Source organism: Hemitrygon akajei, unplaced genomic scaffold (assembly GCF_048418815.1).
Source record: "Hemitrygon akajei unplaced genomic scaffold, sHemAka1.3 Scf000118, whole genome shotgun sequence".
Classification (NCBI taxonomy): Eukaryota; Metazoa; Chordata; class Chondrichthyes; order Myliobatiformes; family Dasyatidae; genus Hemitrygon; species Hemitrygon akajei.
In genome coordinates this window covers 541300-567400 of record NW_027332004.1, presented here as the reverse complement: position 1 = coordinate 567400, position 26101 = coordinate 541300, and the positions used below count along the sequence as shown (strand labels likewise).

General features: G+C 45.5%; 1 protein-coding gene across 1 annotated transcript in view; it reads right to left on the bottom strand.

Annotated features, from left to right (window-relative positions):
• Positions 1-26101, bottom strand: part of LOC140723550 (uncharacterized) — a 448657-nt gene that overhangs the window by 96002 nt on the left and 326554 nt on the right. Inside the window, exons 3-6 of the mRNA XM_073038124.1 lie at positions 16004-16176; positions 14621-14771; positions 4131-6034; positions 1693-1721 (exon numbers count right to left, since the gene is read on the bottom strand). Coding sequence (XP_072894225.1) covers positions 1693-1721; positions 4131-5629 — 1528 coding nt within the window. The 5' untranslated portion in view covers positions 5630-6034; positions 14621-14771; positions 16004-16176. The remainder of the gene's footprint in view (positions 1-1692; positions 1722-4130; positions 6035-14620; positions 14772-16003; positions 16177-26101) is intronic.

Below are 26101 nucleotides of genomic sequence, written 5' to 3'. Positions count from 1 at the left end.
ACTCCACTTTGTTTCCCTCTCCACACTCAACCACCCCCTCCCCCTTACTGTCTTCCCTCTCTGCCCCGTCCTCGCTCTCACCCTGACATTGGACATACGTTCAGGGTGAAAGTGAATTATTTCTCGGGAATCTGAAGGGGGATTCTTCACTCAGAGGTTGGTGAGAGTGTGGAATGAGCTGCCAGTGGAAGTGGAGAATTTGGGTTCGATTTAGACACTAAAGAGGAATTTGGGTGAGGACATGGATGGGAGGTGTATGGAGGCTCGGGTGCAGTTAGTTGGAACTAAGCAGTAACAACAAAAACAGATCAGCATGGACTAGAAGGGCCGAAAGGCCTGTTTCAGTGCTGCTGCTGCTCTCTGTGCCTCTAACAATATTCTCATTTGTAATTTCCACAATCAGTACTTTGCTACTTCTGACTGAACCCCGAAATTTACTCAAACAATAACTGAAAGACTCTTGGCTGGCTACAAAAAGTGTTCACAAGCTGTGATACTTGCCAAAGGGGATGTTACTCTGTACTGATCAAGCAGGGTGCCCAAACTTTTGTTTCTGGCCCTTTTCCTTTTTGGTTATTTTGAAATTGTAAAAGATGGAAATAAAAATGTAATCTTGCTTAAAATATTAAAGAAATGTGTCATCTTTAACTATGCCTTTTGTAATCAGGTCATCTTTTAATCACTTAGCTATTCACAGTAACAGAAATTTTGACCAGGGGTGCCTAAACTTTTGCATGCCACTGTGTATATCCTGTGCCTTCCAAACTGCTTCCAAAAATTCCAGCCATTGCTGCTCTGTTTTCGTCCATGCCCACGTTTTTTTTAGATCAATTTTGACCGATTTTTCTCTCAGGCCTCTCTAATTCTCTTTGTTCCACATCGACTTTAGCTTCTCCTTCACTAATGTCAGGGTGGATTTGATCATATTAATTTCACTTGCCCCTAAGTGTTCTTTGGACTTTAGTGACCTAATTAATTCTGGTTCATTACAACACCCAATGCAGAATAGCTGATCCCCAACTGGGCTCAAATACGAGCTGCTCGAAAAAAGCATCTTGTAGGTATTCTAGGAAATTCCTCCTCTTGAGATCAACACCATCCTAATTTTCCGAATCACCTGCATGACAATCCCCATGACTATCCTAACATTACATTTCTGGCAAGAGTTCTCTATCTCCCATTGTAATTTGTGAACCACATACTTACTACTGTTTGAGGGTCTCGAAACAATTCCCATCAGGGATTTTGTTTTACATTTGCTCTTCCTTAATTCTACCCACTGATATTCTACATCTTCCAACCCTGTGCCACCTCTTTCTCATGTTTTTATTTAATATTTTACCAACAGAGCTACACGACACTACAACCGGCTTGTTATTTCAAGAAAAATAAGTATGTGGCAAACAAGAGGACATGCAGATGCTAGAAATCTAGAGAACTACACACAAAGTGCTGGAGGAGCTCAGCATGTCAGGCAGCATCTATGGACGGGAATCAACATTTCGGGCCAAGACCCTTCACCGGGACTCTGGATACCCACGTATCTGGAATATCAACAAGCAAAGACAATAGAAAATAGTGTGAAATAGGGAGAACCTTTGACAAACTTTAGTTTGAGGCTTAAGAAAACCTGCCAAACAGAGCTCAATAATTAACAAATACAACAAAGGCAATAAACACTTTCATCAATACCGACATTGACTTTTTTAAAATAAAAATATCTTAGTCCCACTTCAATCAGTAAAATTTACAAAGATAAATAAGAACTTTAGAAAACTTCAGAAAAAGATTACTTACACTCAAACAGTACCTTAGACAGGAGGAAGGGGAATAACACGAATGAGAAAAAAATCACACAACAGTCAGATAAAACTTCTAAGTATATATTTTCTTCAAAAGTAAACAGGATTCAGCACTCCAAGTGTGTATATGCAATTGTGCTAAGAAGACCAGAAAACTTAAATGAGAGGCCAACTCAGAAAAATGAATAATCAATATGGAAGAAAACATTAACCAGTGGAATGAGTACGACCCTCCATGGGAGACATCCCAACGATCTGAGCAGACAAGACGTTGAAAAGGAAGCATCGAGCACCTGACTGAGAGTTGGACACCTCTTCCCAGAAACAGAGGGATTCCTTGCAGAAATACAGGACAAGGTGGTTAACAAAAAACTCACAAATACATACAATACAAACAAACAAGGCAGTAAGTGCAGAAAAGGCCAAGAGAAACCAGATACAATCCAACACATTCCTAGGATCCTGCAGCAGTTTAACACAATCTGATTACTTATGCAGGTACAATCATGTGGCAAATATCATTCACCAAAATCTTGCTTTAAAATACAAACTCATGAATGACCTCCATCACCTCATTAAGGCACCATAAATTGAAGCCATATCCAGTTAGGGACAGAATCTCACAATTTATATTATAATCAATACATTATAACAGACAGGTTAATCTAAAATAACTATCCGGATATAATATTACAGGATAAACAAGCAGGAACAACTGCTTCAATAGATATCACCATTCTCAACACACACGTGCCTCAACAAATGGGGAATCTCACAACAGGCATTGTCTGTGTTGGCAGTCAGACAACTGAATTATTTTCCGTCAAATGTGCTTCCAAATCTTGCTACTCTGTCATTTGTTGCCACGCCCTGCTGCTGATTCCCTTCCCCTCATCATACATTCTTATCCCGACCATTGTCCAGAGCCCAAAACTCTGCTCTGTGCGGACCTGCCTCTGGTTTCTGACCCTGCTTCATTGAACATCCAACGGATGGTTTCCCATTCTGCTTTCAGTCTTTAGAGGACAGTGGTGTTTTCTAACAACCCTTTAGAAGCAGGGAAAATGGCCCAAAATATGGAAATGAGCCCTGATTAAGGAGGTTAACACCCAATGTCATTCTTCGTCAGCCCAGAGACTTGAGAGGTGAAGAACATCTCAGACAGAACTGCAATCCGTGCGACTTCTTCAGTCAGTAGAAAAGTTAAGGGAAACCTCTTCACCCACAGCATGGTGACTGTTTGGACAGCAGGAGATGAACAATAGGGGAGGATTTAAAAGGACTGTCAAGGAACAGAATCACTGACAGGGTCCAGCCGGCCTAAGTACACTAGTTGTGTTGTAAACACAGAGTTCCAAAGACAAAGTTTAAAATAGAACTGATTTATTTGTTTCAGATGCAGAATATTAAACTCCAGTCCCATTAAAGGTGAATGTGAAGCAGAAGAAACTCCTCCCATGCCCAGTGACCAGGGTGCAAAATAGTTGCAGAGTTCAGCACCAACAGTCAGTCTTGAAATAGAATTCAGCAATGGTGATGGAGAAATATCCAGCATGCAGCTCATTGAAACTTCCTCCCCAGTGTGAACCTGGCGGTGAGTCACAAGCATAACATGCTGTAAGATTTCACTGCTAACATAATGGCCTCTATGCAATGTTTCACTGCTGAGGTAATTGTTTCTCTGTAGCAGCAATATTTAGGTTATGACTAGAGATAACAGGGTTTGGGAATGCGGGGCTATCCAATGGCAGAAATGTTGTTCTTTCCTGTGAGTCTGGAAGAGAGAATTTCACCACCATTTGCTGGGGAGAGATGAGAAGACATGAATGGAGAGAGTGGGCCCTTTTTCTTTCTTTTTGTTTTCTTTACTAACCCTATAGTCAAAGTAAGAATTATAAATCTCAATTGTTTAATCACATATTGTGTACAGTTTGTTATTTCAGTGTACTGATTTGGAACGGGACACATCATGAAGCATCCACCCGAATGAGATTTCTTAAGTTGGCTGGGTTGGGGAGTTATCACTCCAAAAGTTCAGCTGCTAGCCAAAGTGAGAGTTGCATAAGGTTAGATGACTGAGTGAATCGCTTCCCACATTCACAGCAGGTGAACAGCCTCTCCCCAGTGTGAACTCAATGATGCACATTCAGTTGATTTGGTTGAGAGAATCTTATGCCAAACTCTGAGCAGGAGATCAGCCTCTATCCAGTGTGAACTTGCTGGTGTCTCTCCAGTTGAGATGACGAAGTGAATCCCTTCCCACAGTCTGAGCAGGTGATTTGCCTCTCCCTAGTGTGAACTGAACGGTGTGCTTGTAGGTTGGATGACCGAGTGAATCCCTTCCCACAGTCTGAGCAGGTGAACGGCCTCTCCCCAGTGTGATCTCGCTGATGTACCTTCAGTGTAGATGACCGAATGAATCCCTTCCCACACACTGAGCAGGTGAACGGCCTCTCCCCAGTGTGAACTCGCTGATGTACCTTCAGTTCGGATGACTCATTGAATCCCTTCCCACAGACAGAGCAAGTGAATGGCCTCTCTCCAGTGTGAATTTGCTGATGTCTACTCAGTTTAGATGACCAAGTGAATCCCTTCCCACAGACTGAACAGGTGAATGGCCATTTCCCTGTGTGGGCTGACTGGTGTCTCTGCAGGTGAGATGACCAATTGAATCCCTTCCCACAGACAGAGCAGGTGAATGGCCTCTCCCCGGTGTGAACTCGCTGATGTACCTTCAGTTGAACTGACTGAGTGAATCCCTTCCCACAGTCCGAGCAGGTGAATGGCCTCTCCCCAGTATGAACTGACTGGTGACTCAGTAGCTGGGATGACAGTGTGAATCCCTTCCCACAGTCTGAGCAGGCAAACGGCCGCTCCCCAGTGTGAACTCGCTGATGTAACTTCAGTTCGGATGAGCGAGTGAATCCCTTCCCACAGTCTAAGCAGGTGAACGGCCGCTCCACAGTGTGAACTCGCTGGTGAGCCATTAGGTTGGATGAGCAAGTAAATCCCCTCCCACAGACTGAGCAAGTGAACGGCCTCTCTCCAGTATGAACTCTCTGATGTACCTTCAGGTGGAATGACGCAGTGAATCCCTTCCCACAGTCTGAGCAGGTAAATGGCCTCTCTCCAGTGTGAAATCTCTGATGTGCTTTCAATTGAGAAGACCAGTTGAATCCCTTCCCACAGTATGAACAGGTGAACGGCCACTCCCCGGTGTGAACTCGCTGATGAACCTTCAGTTCGGATGAGCAAGTGAATTCCTTCCCACAGTCCAAGCAAATGAATGGCCTCTCCCCAGTGTGAACTCGCTGGTGAATCTTTAGCTTTGCTGACTGAGTGAATCCCTTCCCACAGTCTGAGCAGATGAATGGCCTTTCTCTAGTGTGAACTCGCTGATGGACCTTCAGTTCGGATGAGCAAGTGAATCCTTTCCCACAGTCCGAGCAGGTGAATGGCCGCTCCCCAGTGTGAACTCGCTGGTGTGCCTTTAGTTGGGATGAGCAAGTAAATCCCCTCCCACAGTCTGAGCAGGTGAACGGCCTCTCTCCAGTATGAACTCTCTGATGTATCTTCAGATTAGATGACATAGTGAATCCCTTCCCACAGTCTGAGCAGGTGAATGGCCTCTCTCCAGTGTGAACTCGCTGATGTACCTTCAGGTGAGATGACCAGCTGAATCCCTTCCCACAGTCTGAGCAGGTGAATGGCTTCTCCCCAGTGTGAACACGCTGATGTAATTTCAGTTTAGATGAGCAAGTGAATCCTTTCCCACAGTCCGAGCAGGTGAACGGCCTCTCACCGGTGTGAACTCGCTGGTGAGCCATTAGGTCAGATGACCTAGTGAATGCTTCCCCAAAATTCAACAGATGACCAGCCTCTGCCCTCTATGAACTGACTTGCGTGTCCACAAGTGGGAAGACTGACTGAATCCCTTCTCACCCACAAAACAGGTGAATGGCCTTGCCCAGTGTGAACTTGCTGATGTACCTTCAGTTGAGAAGGCCGAGTGATTCCATTTCCACTGTCTGAGCAGATGAATCGTTCCACCCTGTGCAAAATGACGGGTGCGCCAGTCAGTCAGATGATTCAGTGAATCCTTCCCCACAGTCTGAACAGGAAGGATGATCGAGTGAATCCCTTGCTCCACTTCTTAAATATCTGGACAGAGACAGCAAAACTGGTGTGTTGAGCTCCAGATTCCTATACACAAATTCCTTGTCATTTTTGACCTGTAAAAAGATTTACAATATCTGTCAATGGGTGCAGGACAACATTTCAGATGAGTTCACATAAGTTGTCAAGGTGTGATCTGGCATCACACTGTTACCGTGAAGTTCATCCCAAGTTGGAGAGAGAAATCACCTTCTAACTGGGCACAGTGCTGGTATCTGGAATGACCATCAAACTCTCTGATGCTCTTTCTGTCCCTATAAGAATGGGGCATTGCTGCCATCTCCAATCTGTGACCTGGCTCAGTCTGACTCTCCAGATTGATATTATTCCCTGTTCCCACTGAGCTGCATGGGTTCATGGCCACACAGTAACTGAAACACTCTCACACAAATAGCCGGCAGTGTAGTGCACGCACCCACCACTCTCTGGGTAAAAAACTTACCCCTGGCATCCCCTCGGTATCTATTTCCAAGCACCTTAAAACTATGTTAGACATTTCAGTCCTGCAAATAAAACCTCTGGCTATCCACACGATCAATGCCCCTCATCATCTTATACACCTAAAAAATGCACTAAACATAGACAAGGTCATTAAACATTGCATGAGGATTTGTTGGAAGTATACAGAATTATGAGGGTACAGATAGCGTAAAGGCAAGCAGCTTTTTCCATTGAGGTTGTGTGGGATGACAACCGAGGTCATGGGTAAGCGGGGAAGGTGAAAATTTAACGGGAACATGTGGAAAAGCTCTTTACTGAAATGGTCGTGAGAGTGTGGCATGAGATGTCAGCACAAGGGGTTCATGTGGGCTCAGTTTCACCATTTGAAAGAAGTTTGGATGGGAGCCTGGATGGTAGGGGTATGGAGGGCGATGGTCCCAGTCAGGTAGTTGCAATAGATACCTTAAATGTTTTTTTTAGCATTGACTAGATGGGCCAAATAGCCTGTTTCCGTACTGAACTCCTCCATGTTTCTGTGACAGAGAAGCTGGCCAAACTTGTTTGGAAAGGAAAAGGTAGGAGTGATCGATATCTGAGGTCTGAACAACATCTGACTGGTGTCAAGAAAACAAACTCTCCCTCATTGTCACAAAAACAAAGGAGCTGATTGTGTACTACAGGAGGAATGGAGACAGGCGAACCCCTATTGGCATCAATGGATCTGGGGTTGAGAGGGTGAACAGCTTTAAGATCCTCAGCATAAACATCACCAAGGATCTCAAATGCTCCGTACATACCGGCTGTGTTGTGAAAAGAGCACAGCAGCACCTCTTTCAGCTCAGATGGTTGAAGTTGCTTGTTGTGGGCCCCAAATCCTAAGAACTTTCTACAGCAAGACAATAGAGAGCATGCTGACTGGGCGCAGCACTGCCTGGTATGGGAACTGTACTTCCCTCAATCGCAGGACCCTGCAGAGAGTGGTGCAGACTGCCCAGTGCATCTGTAGATGTGAACTTCTCACTATTCAGGAGATGTACAGAGACAGATGTGTAAAGAGGGCCCAAAGGATATTGGGGACCCAATTCACCACAACCACAAACTGTTCCTACTGCCACCATCCAGGAAACGGTACCACAGCAAAAGGACCAACAGGCTCCAGGACATCATCTTCTACCAGGCCATCAGACTGATTAATTCATGCTGATATAATTGCATGTTGATGTTATATTGACTGTTCTATGTATAAACAATATATTATAAATTACTATAAATTACACATTGCACATTTAGATGGAGAGTAACGTAAAGACTTTTACTCCTCATGTGTATGAAGTATGTATGTAATAAAGTCAATTCAATTTGACTCAATTTACCCTCTCCACTATCTGTTCAGTCACTCTGGCTCCCATTCCCCCTACAACTTATTTTAACCACTTCACCCTCTCACCACACTAGCTCCAGCAAGCCTTAATACCAGGATATTAGTCCCCTCCTTGTTCCATTCCCATAACTAATGAATCCCCTAACACTTATTTGACTTTCCACTGCCAGGTAATCCCCCCAACAGTTTCTAAAGTGGTCCACCTGCTGTTGTGTGGGATGTCCGCAAGAGTACTCTTCGATGGCTGTTTAACCTCATTCACCTGCCTGTCACCCAGTTTCCTGCGTCCTGCACCTTGGGTGTAACTCACCTCTCTTCATGTCACATCTATCACCCCCTCTGACTCCCAGCTGATCCAGAATTCAACAATTTCAAGTCCGAGCTCCTTCAAGTGCAGGGCTACAAGCTGCAGCTGGATGCACATCTTGTAGGTGAGGGCATCAGGGACACTGGAAGTCTCTGCACCTTCCCTCCAATACCCCCTCTAATTTCTAATGACCAGTGTGCACATAAATCATGTACTGTGCTTAATTTTACCCAGTGACAACATGTGCACAGTGATTTTTATATAGTGAGGTATTCATTTTAAGAGCTAGGAAATCACTGTTGATAAGAGCTACGATCTCCTCTGGGTTTTATCGAGTTCATCTGCTTTCTCACACAAACTATGTAGCAGGACTGTAACAGGTAATGAAGGACTTTCTTACCAGAGCTTTTGCACATTGTGCATATGTGGATTACTTGCTAAATTACGCTTTAAAAAGTCAGATTTCCAAATATCACTCCACTTCTTCCCACTTGTAAGTTCTACAGCAACTTTTGCATCGCCACAATACACACAGGTGACACCAGTTTCTAGATTAGACAAAAACATTTCCCCCGAACCCTCCTGATGAATTAAGGATATATTAAATAAAATCATTTTGAACCTATGTAACCTCTGGCTAAAAGAATAATTGGGACTGAATAGGAATATTTGAACCAAAGTAAACACTGTCTTCAGTGGTTAGCTAAGACAGGCTCATTATCAGTTCTCTGTGGCTTGCAGAGTGACATACTGAGCGATGATAATATACACTGTACCCTCATTAGTTGATAACATTATACATTGTACCCTCTTTTGAGTGAAGGGAGGAGGACTCTCTGATAAGGACAGGAATAAACATCTGCTTGTAATTAAGTCAGGGCCTTGCAAAGGGAATAACTGATAAGGACTGGATAGTATATCCATCTGTAATTAAAACCTTCAGTCAGCAAACTCTCTTATTTAATTAAGTTTGGAGCCAACAGACTTAGTGCGCGTACCAGTTCAAATAACATCTTGCAATAGGAATGTATGGGGCTTACTATGTATAAATATATGGCTGTAACCTGACTAAATCAGTCCACTAGTCAGATGGTGGCAGTGCTTACATGCCTTCCCTTTGACAAATGGGTCTCAAACTCCTGCAGGAAAATGAACTGTGGTGACGATAAGAAGCTGGTCTCCTGAGTTTTATTCAACTTCAACATTTGGAGTCACAAACACAATCCCAATATAGGGAGTGCTGAGCAGATGGGCTGAATGAAGATGTAAAGTGGAACAGTATATTATCAGCAAGTTGGAGGAATAATACATGTGACAAAGGGATAGAGGTCTGTACTGCAGAAGGAACGCCAAAGGTTGGGAGCCACTAAAAGCGGAGCGTGAATGGGTGGATGGGCACTAAAAAACGAGAGCAGGAAAAACAACGTAAGCAAACCAAGGCCGGCCCAGATAGGAGAGAAGGGCAGGAATATCAGTCTGAAGTTCGAACTGATAGGGACACAAGGGATCCCAAACCCATGTCTGTCATATCGACCTTGTTTGAGGACAGTGACCATGATGAGGAGTGGGCACTCACCGTACCTCTCCTACCTTACCAGGGGCCAAGTTCACCCAGTGCTCCCGAACCCCAATCCTCCCAGTACCCAGATACGGTGGCCACTCAGGTAAAACAGCGGCATAGGGAAGGGATGTCACTACATCCTGAGATCCAGAAAGGGAATACCGAGGATTATTCCAAGACAGGGAGCGAATAATCCAATAAATCCCCAGAGTTAGTGACTCCACAAAGACAATTCCCACATGAATGCTGCCCAATCCACGAGCAGGAGGAGGGACAGCGCTCAGTGATTCCTGTGTATGCACCCTGGAAGCCTCAAGAAATGATAATGATCATGAATCAGGCCCCAGGTAGAAAAGAAAAAGCAGCACAGTTTGCTCAGTGTGTCCACAGTACTACACTAATGTTTAACATGACCCCACAAGATTTATTCAGTCTCTGCTGCATGATTCTCTCAGCTGCTGAGGGGAGGAAATGGAAGGCAGAATTGAGAGACCAAACCTATCAGGAGTTACAGGCAGGAAACCATAATGAGAATGAACAGACAGACCAGATTATTCAAGCCCTGGAAAGGGCTCTCCAGCAACCTGTAAACATCACTAAAGTACTTGAATGCAAACCTAAGCCTGGGGAATCGGGACCAGACTATTGGGAGTGATTTGTGGCCTGCTACGGCACTTTCACAGGAGAGCAAGCCTGTCCCCCCAGTTTAATGCCCTACTGCTCCAAAACTTACCAACTAAGCCAACATGATTAAAACAGATAATATGGATTGGCCTGACAATGACCGAAATCGAATGTGACGAGCTTTGACATATTACTGGGACCTGATTTTCGATTCCTGATCAACCCCAAAAGGAACTAATATTTAAAGTGAACATGTTCAGCAGGAAGAAGGATGTGAATGGGCTATATCTGGGGATCAGAAATGGGAACAAAATCCTACCAAGGGACAGGTGGGGACAACAACCCGTTTAGAAATTGACAAGCAAGGATGCTTCCTACCGTGAGTACCACCCCTCAGGAAGAGCCCAATGTAATATTGACAGTTGCTGGAATTCCAGTTCTGTTTATGATTGATATGGGGCAACCACAACCACTCTCGATCAGGAAATAGTATCGGAAAAGGGATTCCAGCTATCAGACGCTACAATCACTCTGTCAGGGTTCAGAGGCACGGAACGTACGTATTCACGTACCCAGCCACTGCAGGTGGAATTCCAGGGGAACCAGTGTGAGGTTTCATTTACCGTCACCACCAGACGGGGGTGTAATCTCATAGCGAGAGACTTGCTCTGTCCGTTGGAAGTCGAGATTCTATGCACGGACAAGGATAGCACGCTGGAACTGCAAACAACTGATAGCTTCCTCTGATCACCCAGTGGTGGGCACTTTTTCTGGACTCCACTGCATTTGAACCCCGTCTGCCAGTGGCCAGCTACCATGTGATTCTGTGCTATGACCCTACGTGGTGCTCAACTGAGGAAAGCCAATATTATGCACCCCTCGAGGGACAGAAATTCCCAGTCATAGTGATTGGAGAGGTTAAAGGAAGAGACGGCATTGCATTTCTGGTCGAAGTTCCAGATTTCTTTTGACGACAGACAGGACTGGTGGTTCCCCATACCACCGTTAGGGTTTGCCCTGGGTTCAAGCTAAAGAGACTAGGGCTCCTTGCCTACACCCTGACAAAACAGGCCTCCAGCACTGAGGGAAACTGGCAAGACTTGGCCGCGGGCCAACTCCGATACTGGAAGGAGTCTGAGGTGAAGACAGGACATCTGGTAAGACATTCTTTTAATAGTGACCGAACCCAAGATGTTGTCCCCCATCTCTGGGCAATTTCAATCCATGAAGTCAGCCCTCCTGTCCGGATCACAGTGAAAGAAGGACAGACTCTCCCATCCATTCCGCAATACCCCCTCTAGCCCGTCTGAATCACAGTGAAAGAAGGACAGACTCTCCCATCCATTCTGCAATACCCCCTCTAGCCTGAGGCAACGTTTTATGAGGATGGAAACTCTTTTGTGGATCCAGCAGGAAAATGATATTCTGGCTATGCAATAGTGATGGACAGTGAAGTAATTGAACAGGCCTCTTTTGAAGCAGCTGTCTCCGCCCAGAAGGCTGAGCTGTTTGCTCTGACTCGTGCATGTATCCAAGCAACAGACTAAAGTGGGAACGTTTACACAGACTCCCGTTATGCATTTGGAATTGTACATGACTACAGGGCTCTCTAGGAACATGGGGATTCCTGACTTCCTTTGGCCACCCCATTAGTAATGCCACCTTTGTAAAGAACTTACTCACCGCTCTACAGCTACCTCAAGTTATCTCTTTTCAGGGAAACACCTCTGTGGAGGAGTGCAAACTGTAGTCCCATATGAGGTGCCAGAAAGTCCCTGGCCTAAGTTTTCGGATCACCGAGCAGGACAGGTTTGTGTTCCTACACAGTTTTTACCAATATTGGTTGATTATATACATAATTGTACACACCTGGGAAAGGAGGGAATGGTTGGTATCCTGTACCCTGCACACCGGGTATGACTCCCTTGACAGGTGGATCTTTTTCGTGTCTACAAGTTGATTTTATTGAATTCCCTAGAGCACATTGCTATAGATACTGCTTAGTTATTATAGATGTGTTTAGTAGATGGATTGAAGCTATTCCAACTGCCATCAATACTGCTGTGACTGTTGTGAAGGTATTATTACGGGAAATAATTCCCAGGTATGGCCTGCCAGAGATGCTGAGCTCTGACAATGGCCCACACTTTGTGATGAAAGCAAATGAAGGGGTATGCAACAAACTAGCTATCAAGCAACAATTCCACTGTGTACACCACCCACGGGCTGCTGGCAGAGTGGAAAGAGCCAATGGCACTCTGAAGAGTAAATTGGCCAGATTAACAGCGGAGACTGGACTCACTTGGTTGAAGGTCCGACCATTAGCCCGATTCCACATGAGGGTTACCCCACAGGGGAAAACAGGGTTGTCACCAGCTGAAATCATTTCTGGACGGCCCATGAGGACACCCTGGGAACAAAGTCTCAGGATTAAAGGCAAAGTGAATAAGAATAAGGAACCTTGGTTCTCGATGGATATTGGAACTCTGATAAAGAAGAGAGAGATCTATGACATGTGTAAGAAACAGGGAGCAAATAAGGTACTTGAGGAGTATAAAGAGTGCAAAAAAAAACTTAAGGGAGAAATCAGGAGGGCTGAAAGAAGACATGAGGTAGCGTTGGCAGTCAAGGTGAAGGATAGTAAGAGCTTCCACAGGTATATTAATAGCAAAAGGATAGTTAAGGGATAAAATTGGTCCTCTTGAAGATCAGAGTGGTGGGCTATGTATGGAACCAAAAGAAATTGGGGAGATGTTAAATGGTTTTTTTGTGTCTGAATTTACTAAAGAAACTGGCATGGAGTCAATGGAAATAAGACAAACAAGTATTGAGGTCATGGAACCTATACAGAGAGAAGAGGAGGAGGGGCTTGCTACCTTGAGGCGAGTAGATAAATCTCCAGGACCTGACAGGGTATTCCCTCGGACCATGAAGGAGACGAGTGTTGAAATTGCAGGGGCCTTGGCAGATATATTTAAATGTCATTATCTACGGGTGAGGTGCCAGAGGATTGGAGGATAGCTCATGTTGTTCCATTGCTTAAAAAAGGCTCTAAAAGTAATTCTCGAAATTATAGGCTGGTAAGTTTGATGTTGGTAGTGGGTAAAATATTGGAAGGAGTACTGAGAGACAGGATCGACAATTATTTAGATAGACAGGGACATTAGGGAGAGTCAACATGGCTTTGTGTGTGGGAGGTCAAGTTTAACAAATCTATTAGAGTGTTTTGAGGAGGTTACAAGGAAAGTGGATGAAGGCAAGGCAGCGGATGTTGTCTACATGGACTTCAGTAAGGCCTTTGGCAAGGTCCCGCATGGGAGGTTAGGTAGTAAATTGGATTAGACATTGGCTCAATGGGAGAAGCCAGAGATTGGTAGTGGACGATTGCTTCTCTGAGTGGAGGACTGTGACTAGTGGTGTGCCACAGGGATCAGTGCTGGGTCCATTGTTATTTGTCATCTTTATCAATGATCTGGATGATAATTTGGTAAATTGGATCAGCAAATTTGCTGATGATACAAAGACTGGAGGTGTAGTGGTCAGTGAGGAAGGTTTTCAAAGCTTGCAAAGGGATCTGGACCAGCTAGAAAAATGGGCTGAAAAATGGCAGATGGAGTTTAATACAGACAAGTGTGAGGTGTTGCACTTTGGAAGGAAAAACCAATGTAGAACATATAAGGTAGATGGTGGGGCACTGAGGAGTGCAGTAGAACAGAGGGATCTAGGAATACTGATACAAAATTCCCTAAAAGTGGTGTCATGGGTAGATAGGGTAGTAAAGAGAGCTTTTGATACATTGACCTTTGTAAATCAAAGTATTGAGTATAAGAATTGGAATGTTATGGTGAGGCATTGGTGAGGCCGAATTTGGAGTATCATGTGCAGCTCTGGTCACCAAATTACAGGAAGGATATTAATAACGCTGAAAGAGTGCAGAGAAGGATTATGAGGATGTTGCCGGGACTTGAGAAACTGAGTTACAGAGAAAGGTTGAATAGTTTAGGACTTCATTCCTAGGAGTGTAGAAGAATGAGGGGAGACTTGATAGAGGTATATAAAATTATGATGGGTACAGATAGAGTGAATGCAAGCAGGCTTTATCCAGTGAGGCTAGGGGAGAAAAAAAAACAGAGGACATGGATTAAGGGTGAAGGGCGAAAAGTTTAAAAGGAATATAATGGGGGGGGCATCTTCACAACTGGGTCAGACTGATACTGGCATAACAGGTTCTTCTGGGCACATTCTGTCTCACTCCCAAATATTTCCTACTTTCCTTTGTACTGGTACGTAATGTCTAAAGGACCAGTATTTGAGTAAATGAGACTCACCAAACTTTCTCCTGACTGAATCACTGGAATCTCCGAGTCAGATGGGTTCTCTCCAGTTGATGCTCTCAATCCTCGGGCTGCTTCACTTGTTGCTGTTCCCTCGTCTTCAGTCATGATCTTTCTTCAAATAAACCTCTCACCACAGGTCTAACTTTAACCAGAGAGACAATGAAGCACATTAATAATGAAAAGGAGAACTAAACATTTCTGCTTAATGTTACTAAGAACAAAACTCACTGAAATTTAAACACTGAAGGCAGATTTAATGATCTCAGTGAAAAATCTTTTATTGTCCCTCACATGTCACAGAATGATATGGGATAAGAAGGAGCCATCATTCAGTCATGGTAAGACATAAGACACAGGAACAGAATTAGGTGATTCGATCCATCTGGTCTGCCCACCACTGAACCATGGCTGATGTTTATTCCAACACCATATTCCTGCCTTCCTCCTGTAACCCTGAAGCTACTCAGCAATCATCAATATGTTAATCTCTGTCATAAATATACCCAAATGGCAGCTTCAACCAACCTCTGTGGCAACAAATTCCACAGATCAGACATCATTTGGGCAAATTTTATTTCTCCTCTCAGTTTTAAAGGGAAGCTTCTTTATTCCAATACTGTGCCATCAGATCACAGTCTAATGGAAACATCATCTCCATGTCCACTGTATCCAGGCTTTTCAGCATTTGGTAGGTTTACTTAACCAAACATCCCCCACTACCCCCACTGTCCCCCTGAACTCCATTGAGCACAGGTCCAGAACCATCAAATGCTCCTCAAACATAACGCCGAACATTCCTGAGATTATTCTTGTAAACCTTGTTCGCAACAACTGTACTGAACACATTTCTAGGAATAACAAGCTAATTGGTACCAGGGTAATTTGCAGGGAAAAGTTGTGGTTACTTTACTGTTCTACTATCACAGAGTGAGCCATTTCCACTTCCACATTAAAAACGGTACATTTCAGGAAACATAAACCAATCCAAAGTGAATGTAATAAAAAGAAATTGGTATTACCAAACTGCTCAGCATGTAAGGAACAGCTGTGGGGAGAGGAACAATCTTTACAATTCAGGTTAATTACATTTTGTCAGGATGACTTCATTTTCAGTTTTTAGTGCAGATCTCCAGCAACTTGAGATTCTGCCCGATTTCCACCGCTTTATCCAGATCTGACTTCCACAAAATGCAAGTGATTTTAAAGGGCTGGGCTGCTGGAAGCACATTACCAGACCTGGTGTGATTGCAACTGTGTCTGACAGAGGCATAAATGGTTCTTCTGGGCACATTCAGTCTCACCAACTATTTCCCACCTTCTATTGTACAGGTATGTAATGTATAAAGGACCAGTGTTTGAGTAAGTGAGACTCACCAAACTTCCTCCTCACTGACTCACTGGGAACTCCAAGTCAGCTGATTCAGAGTTGTTCTCTCCAGTTGATGCTCTCAGTCCTCGGGCTGGTTCACTTGTTGCTATTCCCACATCTTCAGCTGTGGTTTGCTTCCAGTTGGGGTTTTTCTTCCAATAAACCTCTCACCGCAGGTCTAACACTAACCAGAGAGATAATGAAGCACATTAACAATGAAAAGGAGAAGCAAACATTTCTGCTTAATGTTACTAAGAACAAAACTCACTGAAATTTAAACGTTGAAGCCAAATATAATAATCTCAGTGAACAATCTTTTATTGTCCCTCACACATCACAAAACAATATGGGATAAGAAGGAGCCATCTTTCTGTCATGGTAATACATAAGACACAGGAACAGGATTAGGTGATTTGATCCATCTGGGCTATAAACGTGCAGGAGCAATGTGTGGTTAAGTGCCATGCTCAAGGATACAACGCACTGCCTGGCCTGAGGCTCGAACTCATGACCTTCAGATTGCTTAACCACTTGGCCACGTGCACATCACAGAAACCACTCTCCCCCTAGACTTCCCAGTCCCTCAGTAAAGCAGGCAGTGAAATCAAAGATCCCTAAAACCTGGGATGTTCTCATTACTCACCCACCCCAATCCGGGAGAAGACACAACAGCCAGAAAGCTTAACTGCAAATGTGAGCAGCCTCAGGAAATGAGGCGAGTTGGGGGAAGTTAACGAGACTCAGTGACCAATGTCAGATCCCCCAACACAACATAGAGGAAGCATCCTGACCCAGCCAGGGACTCTAAGCACACACCATGTCATCTTGCATCACGTATTTGCTGCACAAATCACTCTCTCACCTAGATGGGGTCAGTTGTGCTGTGAGGATTACATTCCTTGACTTCTCTAGTGCCTTTAACACCATCCAGCCCAAGATCTTAAGGCACAAACTAACGGAGATGGGAGTAGACTCTCACATGGTGGATTGGATAGTGGACTACTTGACAGATAGACCTCAGTATGTGCGGTTGGGAGACTGTAGGTCTGACACGGTGGTCAGCAGCACAGGAGCGCCGCAGGGAACCATACTCTCTCCGGTCCTGTTCACCCTGTACACATCAGACTTCCAATATAACTCGGAGTCCTGCCATGTGCAGAAGTTCGCTGATGACACGGCCATAGTGGGGTGTGTCAGGAATGGACAGGAGGAGGAGTATAGGAAATTGATACAGGACTTTGTGATATGGTGCAACTCAAACTACCTGCGTCTCAATATCACCAAGACCAAGGAGATGGTGGTGGACTTTAGGAGATCTAGGCCTCATATGGAGCCAGTGATCATTAATGGAGAATGTGTGGAGCAGGTTAAGACCTACAAGTATCTGGGAGTACAGTTAGACGAGAAGCTAGACTGGACTGCCAACACAGATGCCTTGTGCAGGAAGGCACAGAGTCGACTGTACTTCCTTAGAAGGTTGGCGTCATTCAATGTCTGCAGTGAGATGCTGAAGATGTTCTATAGGTCAGTTGTGGAGAGCGCCCTCTTCTTTGTGGTGGCGTGTTGGGGAGGAAGCATTAAGAACAGGGACGCCTCATGTCTTAATAAGCTGGTAAGGAAGGCGGGCTCTGTCGTGGGCAAAGTACTGGAGAGTTTAACATCGGTAGCTGAGCGAAGGGCGCTGAGTAGGCTACGGTCAATTATGGAAAACCCTGAACATCCTCTACATAGCACCATCCAGAGACAGAGAAGCAGTTTCAGCAACAGGTTACTATCGATGCAATGCTCCTCAGACAGGATGAAGAGGTCAATACTCCCCAATGCCATTAGGCTTTACAATTCAACCGCCAGGACTTAAGAACTTTTTTTTTAAAGCTATTATTAATGCTTTTTGATTTAGATGCATATCATATTTTTACTGAGTCAAGTATTGTATGTAATTAGTTTTTGCTACAACAAGTGTATGGGACATTGGAAAAAAAGGTTGAATTTCCCCATGGGGATGAATAAAGTATCTATCTATCTATCATCACAAAGTGAAGGGTAGGGCAGATTGACAGTAAACAGCCTCACGTGACCTGTTGGTGGGTCTCCCGTTTCAACTCTGCAGAAATAGACAGCCTGGGCTCCAGGTTTGGATCGTTCAATGCAGATTAAGTGAAGTCTACACATTTTTGACCAGACCAGATAATCGAAAAAATAAATGAGTAATTGGTCCTCAGTTCGGGGCTCACGGCCAACATCGGATCTCCCTGCTTGGGATCGGTCTCAATACTCACCGATGGGAACGCAATATCTTCAGCCCACAGACAGTGATCCCGACCCCTGGCTCCCCCACCCAGGAGGTGAGGACCCTTCCCTCGATCCCACAGATGATGCACTTCAGCACTGAGCGGAAAAGAAAACACCGCCCGGCCGGAGACAGTGAACATGCGCGAAGTGAGTGTCACATCATCCGGAGGGCAGGGCCTCGGAAACAGATGCACAGGTGCCGCCCATCTGCTGTTAAATGGGAGGGGCAAACGGGATCACGTGACCAGTCGGGTCTCCCACCCCAGGCAGAGTTTTCCAGCTACCCACCACTCTGTGTAAAGAAACAAACTTGCTGCTTACATCTCCTCTCACCATAAATATATTAGACATTTCAACCCCCAGGAAAAATAGATTGTCTGTCCACTCAGAATCAGAATCAGGTTTATTATCACCGGTGTGTGTCATGAAATTTGAAAACCATGCAGCAGCAGTTCAATGCAATACATATTATAGAAGGAAAAAAAACCCAAAGTAAAATAATAAAAATAAACAACTAAATTATTTACAGCATATCTGGGACCCTTACTCTTTGTGATTTTGATAAATGACCTGGATGAGGAAGTGGAGGGATGGGTTAGCAAGTTTGCTGATGACACAAAGGTTGGGGGAGTTGTGGATAGTGTCAGAGGTTACAGTGGGACATTGATAGGATGCAAAAATGGGCTGAAAAGTGGCAGATGGAGTTCAACTAAGATAAGTGTGAAGTGGTTCATTTTGTTAGGTCAAACATGATGGCAGAATATAACATTAATGGTAAGACTCTTGGCAGTGTGGAGGATCAGAGGGATCCTGGGGTCCCAGTCCATAGGACACTCAAAGTTGCTACGCAGGTTGACTCTGTGGTTAAGAAGGCATATGATACATTGACCTTCATCAATCATAGGATTGAATTTAGGAGCCGAGAGGTAATGTTGCAGCTATATGTGATGCTGGTCACACCCCAATGTGCACAATTCTAGCTGCCTCACTACACAAAGCATGTGGAAACCACAGAAATGGTGCAGAGGATATTTACACAGATGTTGCCTGGATTGGGGAGCATGCCTTATTAGAATAGTTTGAGTGAACTCGGCCTTTTCTACTTGGAGCAACGGAGGATGAGAGGTGACCTGATAGAGGTGTATAAGATGATGAGAGGCATTGATCGTGTGGATGGTCAGAGACTTTTTCCCAGGTCTGAAATGGTTATGAAAAGACAGCACAGGTTTAAGGTGCTGGGGAGTAGTTGCAGAGGAAATGTTACGGATAAGTTTTTTTACTCAGAGTGTGTGGAATTGGCTACCGGCAACGGTGGTGGAGGAGGGTAGAATATGGTCTTTTGGATAGGTACCTGGAGACACTGGAGAAAAATAAAGAAATACTAGCTTAGAAAAATAGAAGGCTATGGGTAACCATAGTAATTCCTAAGGTAGGGACATGTTGGCACAACTTTGTGGGCCGAAGGGCTTGTATTGTGCTGTAGGTTTTCTTTGTTTCTGTGAATACATTAAAAATCGTGCAACAAACAGAAATACTATATATTTTAAATGTGAGGTAGTGTTCAAGGGTTCAATATCCATTTAGCAATCGGATGGCAGAGTGGAAGAAACTGTTCCTGAATCACTGAGTGTGAGCCTTCAGACTTCTGTACCTCCTTACCTGCTGGTAACATTGAGAAAACCACATGCCCTGGGTGCTGGAGGTCCTTGATAATGGACGCTGCCTTTCTGAGACATGGCTTCTAATCCTCGGGTAATCTTATAAACCTCTATCCAGTCTCACCCCAGACGGCACAGCTCCGGAGAAAACAACACAATTTTGTCCAACCTCCCGTTAAAGCTCAGGCCCTCTAATCCAGGCAATATCATGGTAAACCTTTTCTGCGCCCACTCCAAAGCCCCGATATCCTTCCGAGAATGGGGGCGACCAGAACTGTATGAAACACTCCAGATGTGGTCTAACTAGTTTTATAAAGCTGCATCACAACTTCCCGACTTTTGAACTCAATGCTTCAACTAATAAAGACAACCATACCATTTGCCTTCTTAACCACCCGATCAATCTCTGCAGTCTCTTTCAGGGAGCGATGAACTTGGAGTCAAAGATCCCTCTGATCATTAACACTGTTCAGGGTTTTGCATTTAACAGTGTACTGTCGCATACATTCGACCTACCGAGCTGCCAAGATGATCATCACTAATCAAATCTCACTGAGATTTCTCAGGTCCTGTTGAATTTATTGCCAAGTGCACAAATACCGGAAGGTACAGGTACAGAGAAACACTGACTTGTGGCAGCATCACAGGCAAGTACATTCAGATAACACACGGAACACAAATTGTACAATTTTCCGTCAGTAACAATTTAGAAACATGTTTACGTCATCCTGCTAATAGGACCAGAACAACAGGGGCTGAGCGGCGGCTCATCTCAGACGGTTCGGTGTGAAGGTCTCACAACCCGGACCGACCCCGGCAGATTCTGTGAAGGAAGCGAGGCGAGGCCGCCAGTTCGGGAAAGTTCATCCCCTCCCCCTTCAGGTTTCACCGATCACCTTGTGTTTCTCTCTCCCTCCCCACCCCCACCTTGTATTCTCCAGTCTTGCCGAAGGGTTTCGGCCGGTAATGTCGACTGTATTCTTCCCCTAGATGCTGCCCGGACTGCTGAGTTCCTCCAGCATTTTGTGCGCGTTGCTCGCATTTCCAGCAACTGCAGATTTTCTCTTGTTTGAGTTCGGGAAAGTTAACTCACTACCCAACGTCAGACCTCCCCGCTCGGGACCGGCTTCAATACTTACCGAAGGGAAATTGTTGGTGTTGCCCCGCAGAGAATAATCCGTCTCCGGCTCCCCGTCCAAGGGGGCGAGAAGCCCCTCCCGATCCCGATCTCACCGCCGACCTGCTTTCACAAAGAACGAAAAAACACAGCCTTTCCCGGGAATGTGAGCATGCGCAATCTGCTTATTGCGTCACGGGCGTTGGGCGGAGCCTCGGAAAATGCTGACGATCCGCGGCAAAACAGGATCACGTGACTCGGTGACTGTTCCTCCCCCTTCACATATTGCCCGACCCACCGCCGCATTTCCCAAATTATTTCATTATTTCCCTATATTATTTCCATATTTACACCAGACTCGTATTTAGTTTTTCCCTCCATATCTTCCCCGATCCCTTTCCCTCCAGCCCCAGGTCACAGAGTTCTCAGCGTTATAATTTCGATTCCCATCCCATCCCGACACACAATTCAGACCCACACAGGAAATGTGCGGGTTTCAGTTAAATCAGTCTATGTTTATAAACACTTAATTATTAGCCCAGCCGTTAAACCGATAAAGCTCGAGTACAGCAGCACGTGGGTGACGTAAGACACCGCGCCCGTCAGGGCAGATCCCGGTGTGGGGAGCCCATGTGTGACGTCAGGCGAGTGGGGGGGGAGCTGTGTGACGTCACCTGTGGGGGAGCGCTCGTATTTAAAATCACTTTAATGGATTTTTCGGTGGGACAACAACATTAATCACGGGTTTCATCACTGAATCCAGTGTTGTGAGATGTAAAGTCCCCTGTTAGGTGTCCGGCTGTGCCGTGTTGTTGGTGGAGTGGGCAGCGTAGTGTTTGTCTCGATTCGGGTCACAACACCAGAATTGCCAGCGGGGTCCACACTGATGCACCATCAAAAAAACTCACGCTGAGACTTAGGAAACGAGATATCGGCTTTTATTGACTGGAAGAATAAACAACACTACATCCTGGGGAAAATGAGGGAGAGCAGCAGCCCACAGTCGCCTTTATACAGGGGTCTGTGGGAGGAGCCACAGGAGCAGTCAGCAGGGTCTGTGGGAGGAGCCACAGGAGCAGTCAGACAGGTATATCTAGTTCACCACACACACACACACACACACACACACACACAGTGTATTAGTCAACAGAAAACCTCTCGTCTAGATAGATAGATACTTTATTCATCCCCATGGGGAAATTCAACTTTTTTCCAATGTCCCATACACTTGTTGTAGCAAAACTAATTACATACAATACTTAACTCAGTAAAAAATATGATATGCATCTAAATCACCATCTCAAAAAGCATTAATAATAGCTTTAAAAAGTTCTTAAGTCCTGGCGGTAGAATTGTAAAGCTTGTAAAGGTAAACTCAACACCCTGACAGTGTGGACCATAGATACCCCTTCCTCTCAGAGTCAGGGAATCATTCAGACAGCTGACCGCTGAGAGGAATTATATTTATTGGTCATTAAATTTCGCCCAGATTCGTTTGGACGGATTCGATGTGGAGTTCGGGGTGTCACAGTGAAAGGGCCGAACGGCCGAACTCTCTCCGTTGTCCAAACATCCTTCCAGGTGAGGCGACACTTCACCTGTGAATCTTCCGGGGTCGCCCATTGTGTCCGCTGCTCCCGATGCGGCCGGCTCTACACTGGTGACACCGGCTCCTCCGCAGTTGTGCGGGGTAGGGTTGTTTTTTTTCGGGGGGGGGGGCGGTCGATGATATTGTTCCCTTTGTGCGGGAGGGGTGGATTTTGGGGGTTTGATGATCGGGATGCTGTCTTTTTGATGCGGGGGTTGAGGTGGAATTTTGATTTTTCTCTCTGAACGACTTTCATGCTCTTTCTTTGTTTCGTGGTTTTCTGGAGAAGAGGAAAAGCTCAAGAATTGTTTACGGATACCAGCTTTGATAATAAATTAACCTTTGAACTATCCGCTCCGAGCGGGACTTCCTGGTGTCCAAACATTTTCATTCCGATTCTCTCTGGGGAATCTACTGATGTTGAAAATGATCATAACATGATAAGGAATGGCTACAAGTGGCACATGCAACTCGTTCATTATCTGATCCAGAAACACGTTATGCCCAGATTGAAAAAGAATTGCTCAGCATTCTGTTTCCTTGTGAGGCATTTCATCAGTTTGTGTCAGGGCAATCTTTTGATGTTGAAAATGATCATAAACCTCTGATTGCATTGTTTTATGCGGGAGGTGGAGTGGGAGTGTGATTTTTCTCTCTGATAGATGATGCCCGGCCGGCTGAGTTCGGCCAGCGTTTTGTTGTGTTGCTTTGGATTTCCAGCATCTGCAGACTTTGTCGTGTTTGTGATTTACCTCTCCGTTGTCCCTCCCGCCTCCGGTCACTGGTCCCTCTGTAGGGACCTCCGGCCACGGCTGGTGCAGCCCAGAACCTCCTGCTAAACGCAGGCGCAGTGCCGACTGGAGCTGTCGCCGGCGGTTCTTCTGTTCAGGCGTCCGTGAAGAAGGGTCTGATCTCGGGTTTGTGGAAATCGGGGGCCGGTTGCCGTCGAATCACAACTTTGTGGGCCGAAGGGCCTGTATCGTGCTGTAGGTTTTCTATGTTTCTATGAAAAGTGCCGGGAACGAGCTCTGCCGGACGGCTGGAGGTTCCGGGCTCTCCGGTCCCGCAGCCCCGGTTTTAGCTTTGCGCCCGAGCCCGGGCTGTGGGATCAGTTAGTTGTGGTTCCCAGGCTGGGAGGGGTTTGGGGTAAAGGGGATCTGTCTGTGTGTGTGTGGGTAGAGGTTATGGGTGGACTGTGGGTGTGGGGTGAGGAGGGAAGGTTGCGGGGCCGTAGTCAGGGGGGGGGGGTGTTGGGGGTTGGGGTTGCTGTTGTGAGAAAGTTGGATGATCGGACGTTCCGTGACCCGGGTCAAATAAAGTTGTGAACGGGGGAGGATCTGCTCCGATGTGTCGGACGTTCGACTGTCCTTTCAGGAAGCAGCAATTCTCTCTTCAAATGAATTACTGTCTAATCTTGCTGTTAACATGGTGTTTGTTACAAAGCCCCAGTGTCTGGAAGAGCTGTCAACGTCATGGGCTGTTGGTGCAGATTGGGATGGCGGTGGGGTGTCAGTGACCTCTGTATCAGAGAACAACACGGGTTTCTACATCCTCCTGTGAGATATAAATGTCCTCACAGTGGATTCGGATCAGCTGGCATATCTGGAGTTTGCAAAGGCGAATGGAACAGAGAAGGGGTGAGGAGAGAGAGAGTTTTAACCAGCGAAACATGCTCTGGGGTGGAGGGGTACAGGGGCTGCCTGATAGATCGCTTTACAGTAATTGTATTTTTATATAATCTCACAGACGGTGACTGAGGAGGAAGCTTGTTGAGGGAGGATACCCGGAGGTGAGCAGGTCAGACACGGTATCAGGAGAGTGAGAGAGATGTGATTTCCTGTATCACGGGTACAGACAGTCGTCTCAAGTGAGGAGTTTGTGTGGAGATGCAGCTTCCCTGGAGGTGAAGGAAAGAGGACACACCAACAGGTGGAACCAGCTGTGGGAAGACACGGTTTGTCAGGTCTGACGACGAGCTGAATATACAATAACTTTAAGACTGAATCAGAAAACCATTCCGAGAGTATTTGAAATGTCAGAAGCTGGGGAGATGTGATCACATGTGCAGAGGGCACGGGTTGTGTCTCCATCAGACCCTCAGTGAAATGCTTCATGTTACAATGTGCTGGGATGAAATCACAGTGTTTGGGGCCGGCTTTAATCATTCATTCTGATACAGTGAGAGGGTTAGTTTAGCTGTAAGGCAGCAACATTAATGGAAGAAGACACAGGAACTTCATCAATTGCCAGTTGTTTAGCAGAAGTGATCAATTTGTATATTACTTTGACAGAAACAGATATTCGCAATGGTGACAAAGGGGTGCAGTCTGGTTTATTTCAGGTTGGAGTGGGGTGTGGAGTTTTGAAATCAATGCCTTGAATTCCTATCGTTAATTTAGCATGTCCAGAGTGGTGGATCACACAGGACGGAAACAGGCCTTTGGCCGGCCATACCTGTTCTGACCATCCACTCACTGTCTCCACTGGTCCCATTTATCAGCACTTGGTTCGTAGCTGACTCTATCCCGGCAGTTTCCATTCCCATCCATTTCGTAAATGTTGTGAAGGAACCTGCCTCCACCGCCACCTCGAGCATTGAGCTCCAGATTTCAGCTACCCTCTGAGTGACAAATCTCCTCCTCAGATCCCTCTAAACCTCTTCATCCTCTGTTTAAATCCATGCCCTCTGATCGGTGACACCTCTGTCCCAGGATCGGGGCCGATATGGGCATCAGTGAGGCCTTTGATAAGGTTCACATGGTAAGTTGCTGTGGAAAGTCAGATCACACGCGATCCAGGGAGAGCTGGCTCACTGGATGCACAGTTGTCTTGATGGTAGGAAGCAGAGAGTGATGGTGGGAGGCTGTTTATTGGACTCGAGGCCCGGGCCGAGTGAGGTTCCCCAGGGTTACACCCCATTGCTCTCATTATTCATTGATATTTAATGATATTTGCATTTGCACAGTTTGTTGAATTCTATGCTCCACTTGATCTGACATTGATCCTGTTACTATTCTATAGATTTGCTAAGTGTTCCTGTAGGAAAAACAATCTCCGGGTTGCATGTGGTGACATATATGTACTCTGATAATAACATTTACTTTGAATATCAACCATTGCTGCTTGTCATCTAGATCAATAATTTGGTTGCGAATGTACAGGGTATGGAGAGTATGTTTGCCGCAAGTTCAAACAATTAGTTTTTCTGAAAGATATTAAGTATAACCTCTCCGCTTTGTTTCCCACTGCGCACTCGACCACCCCCTCCCCTTACTGTCTTCCCTCTCTGCCCCTTCCTCCCTCTCACCCTGACATTGGACATACGTTCAGGGTGAAAGTGAATTATTTTCGGGGAACATGAAGGGGAATTCTTCACTCAGAGGTTGGTGAGAGTGTGGAATGAGCTGCCAGTGGAAGTGGAGGATGTGGGTTTGATTTAGACACTAAA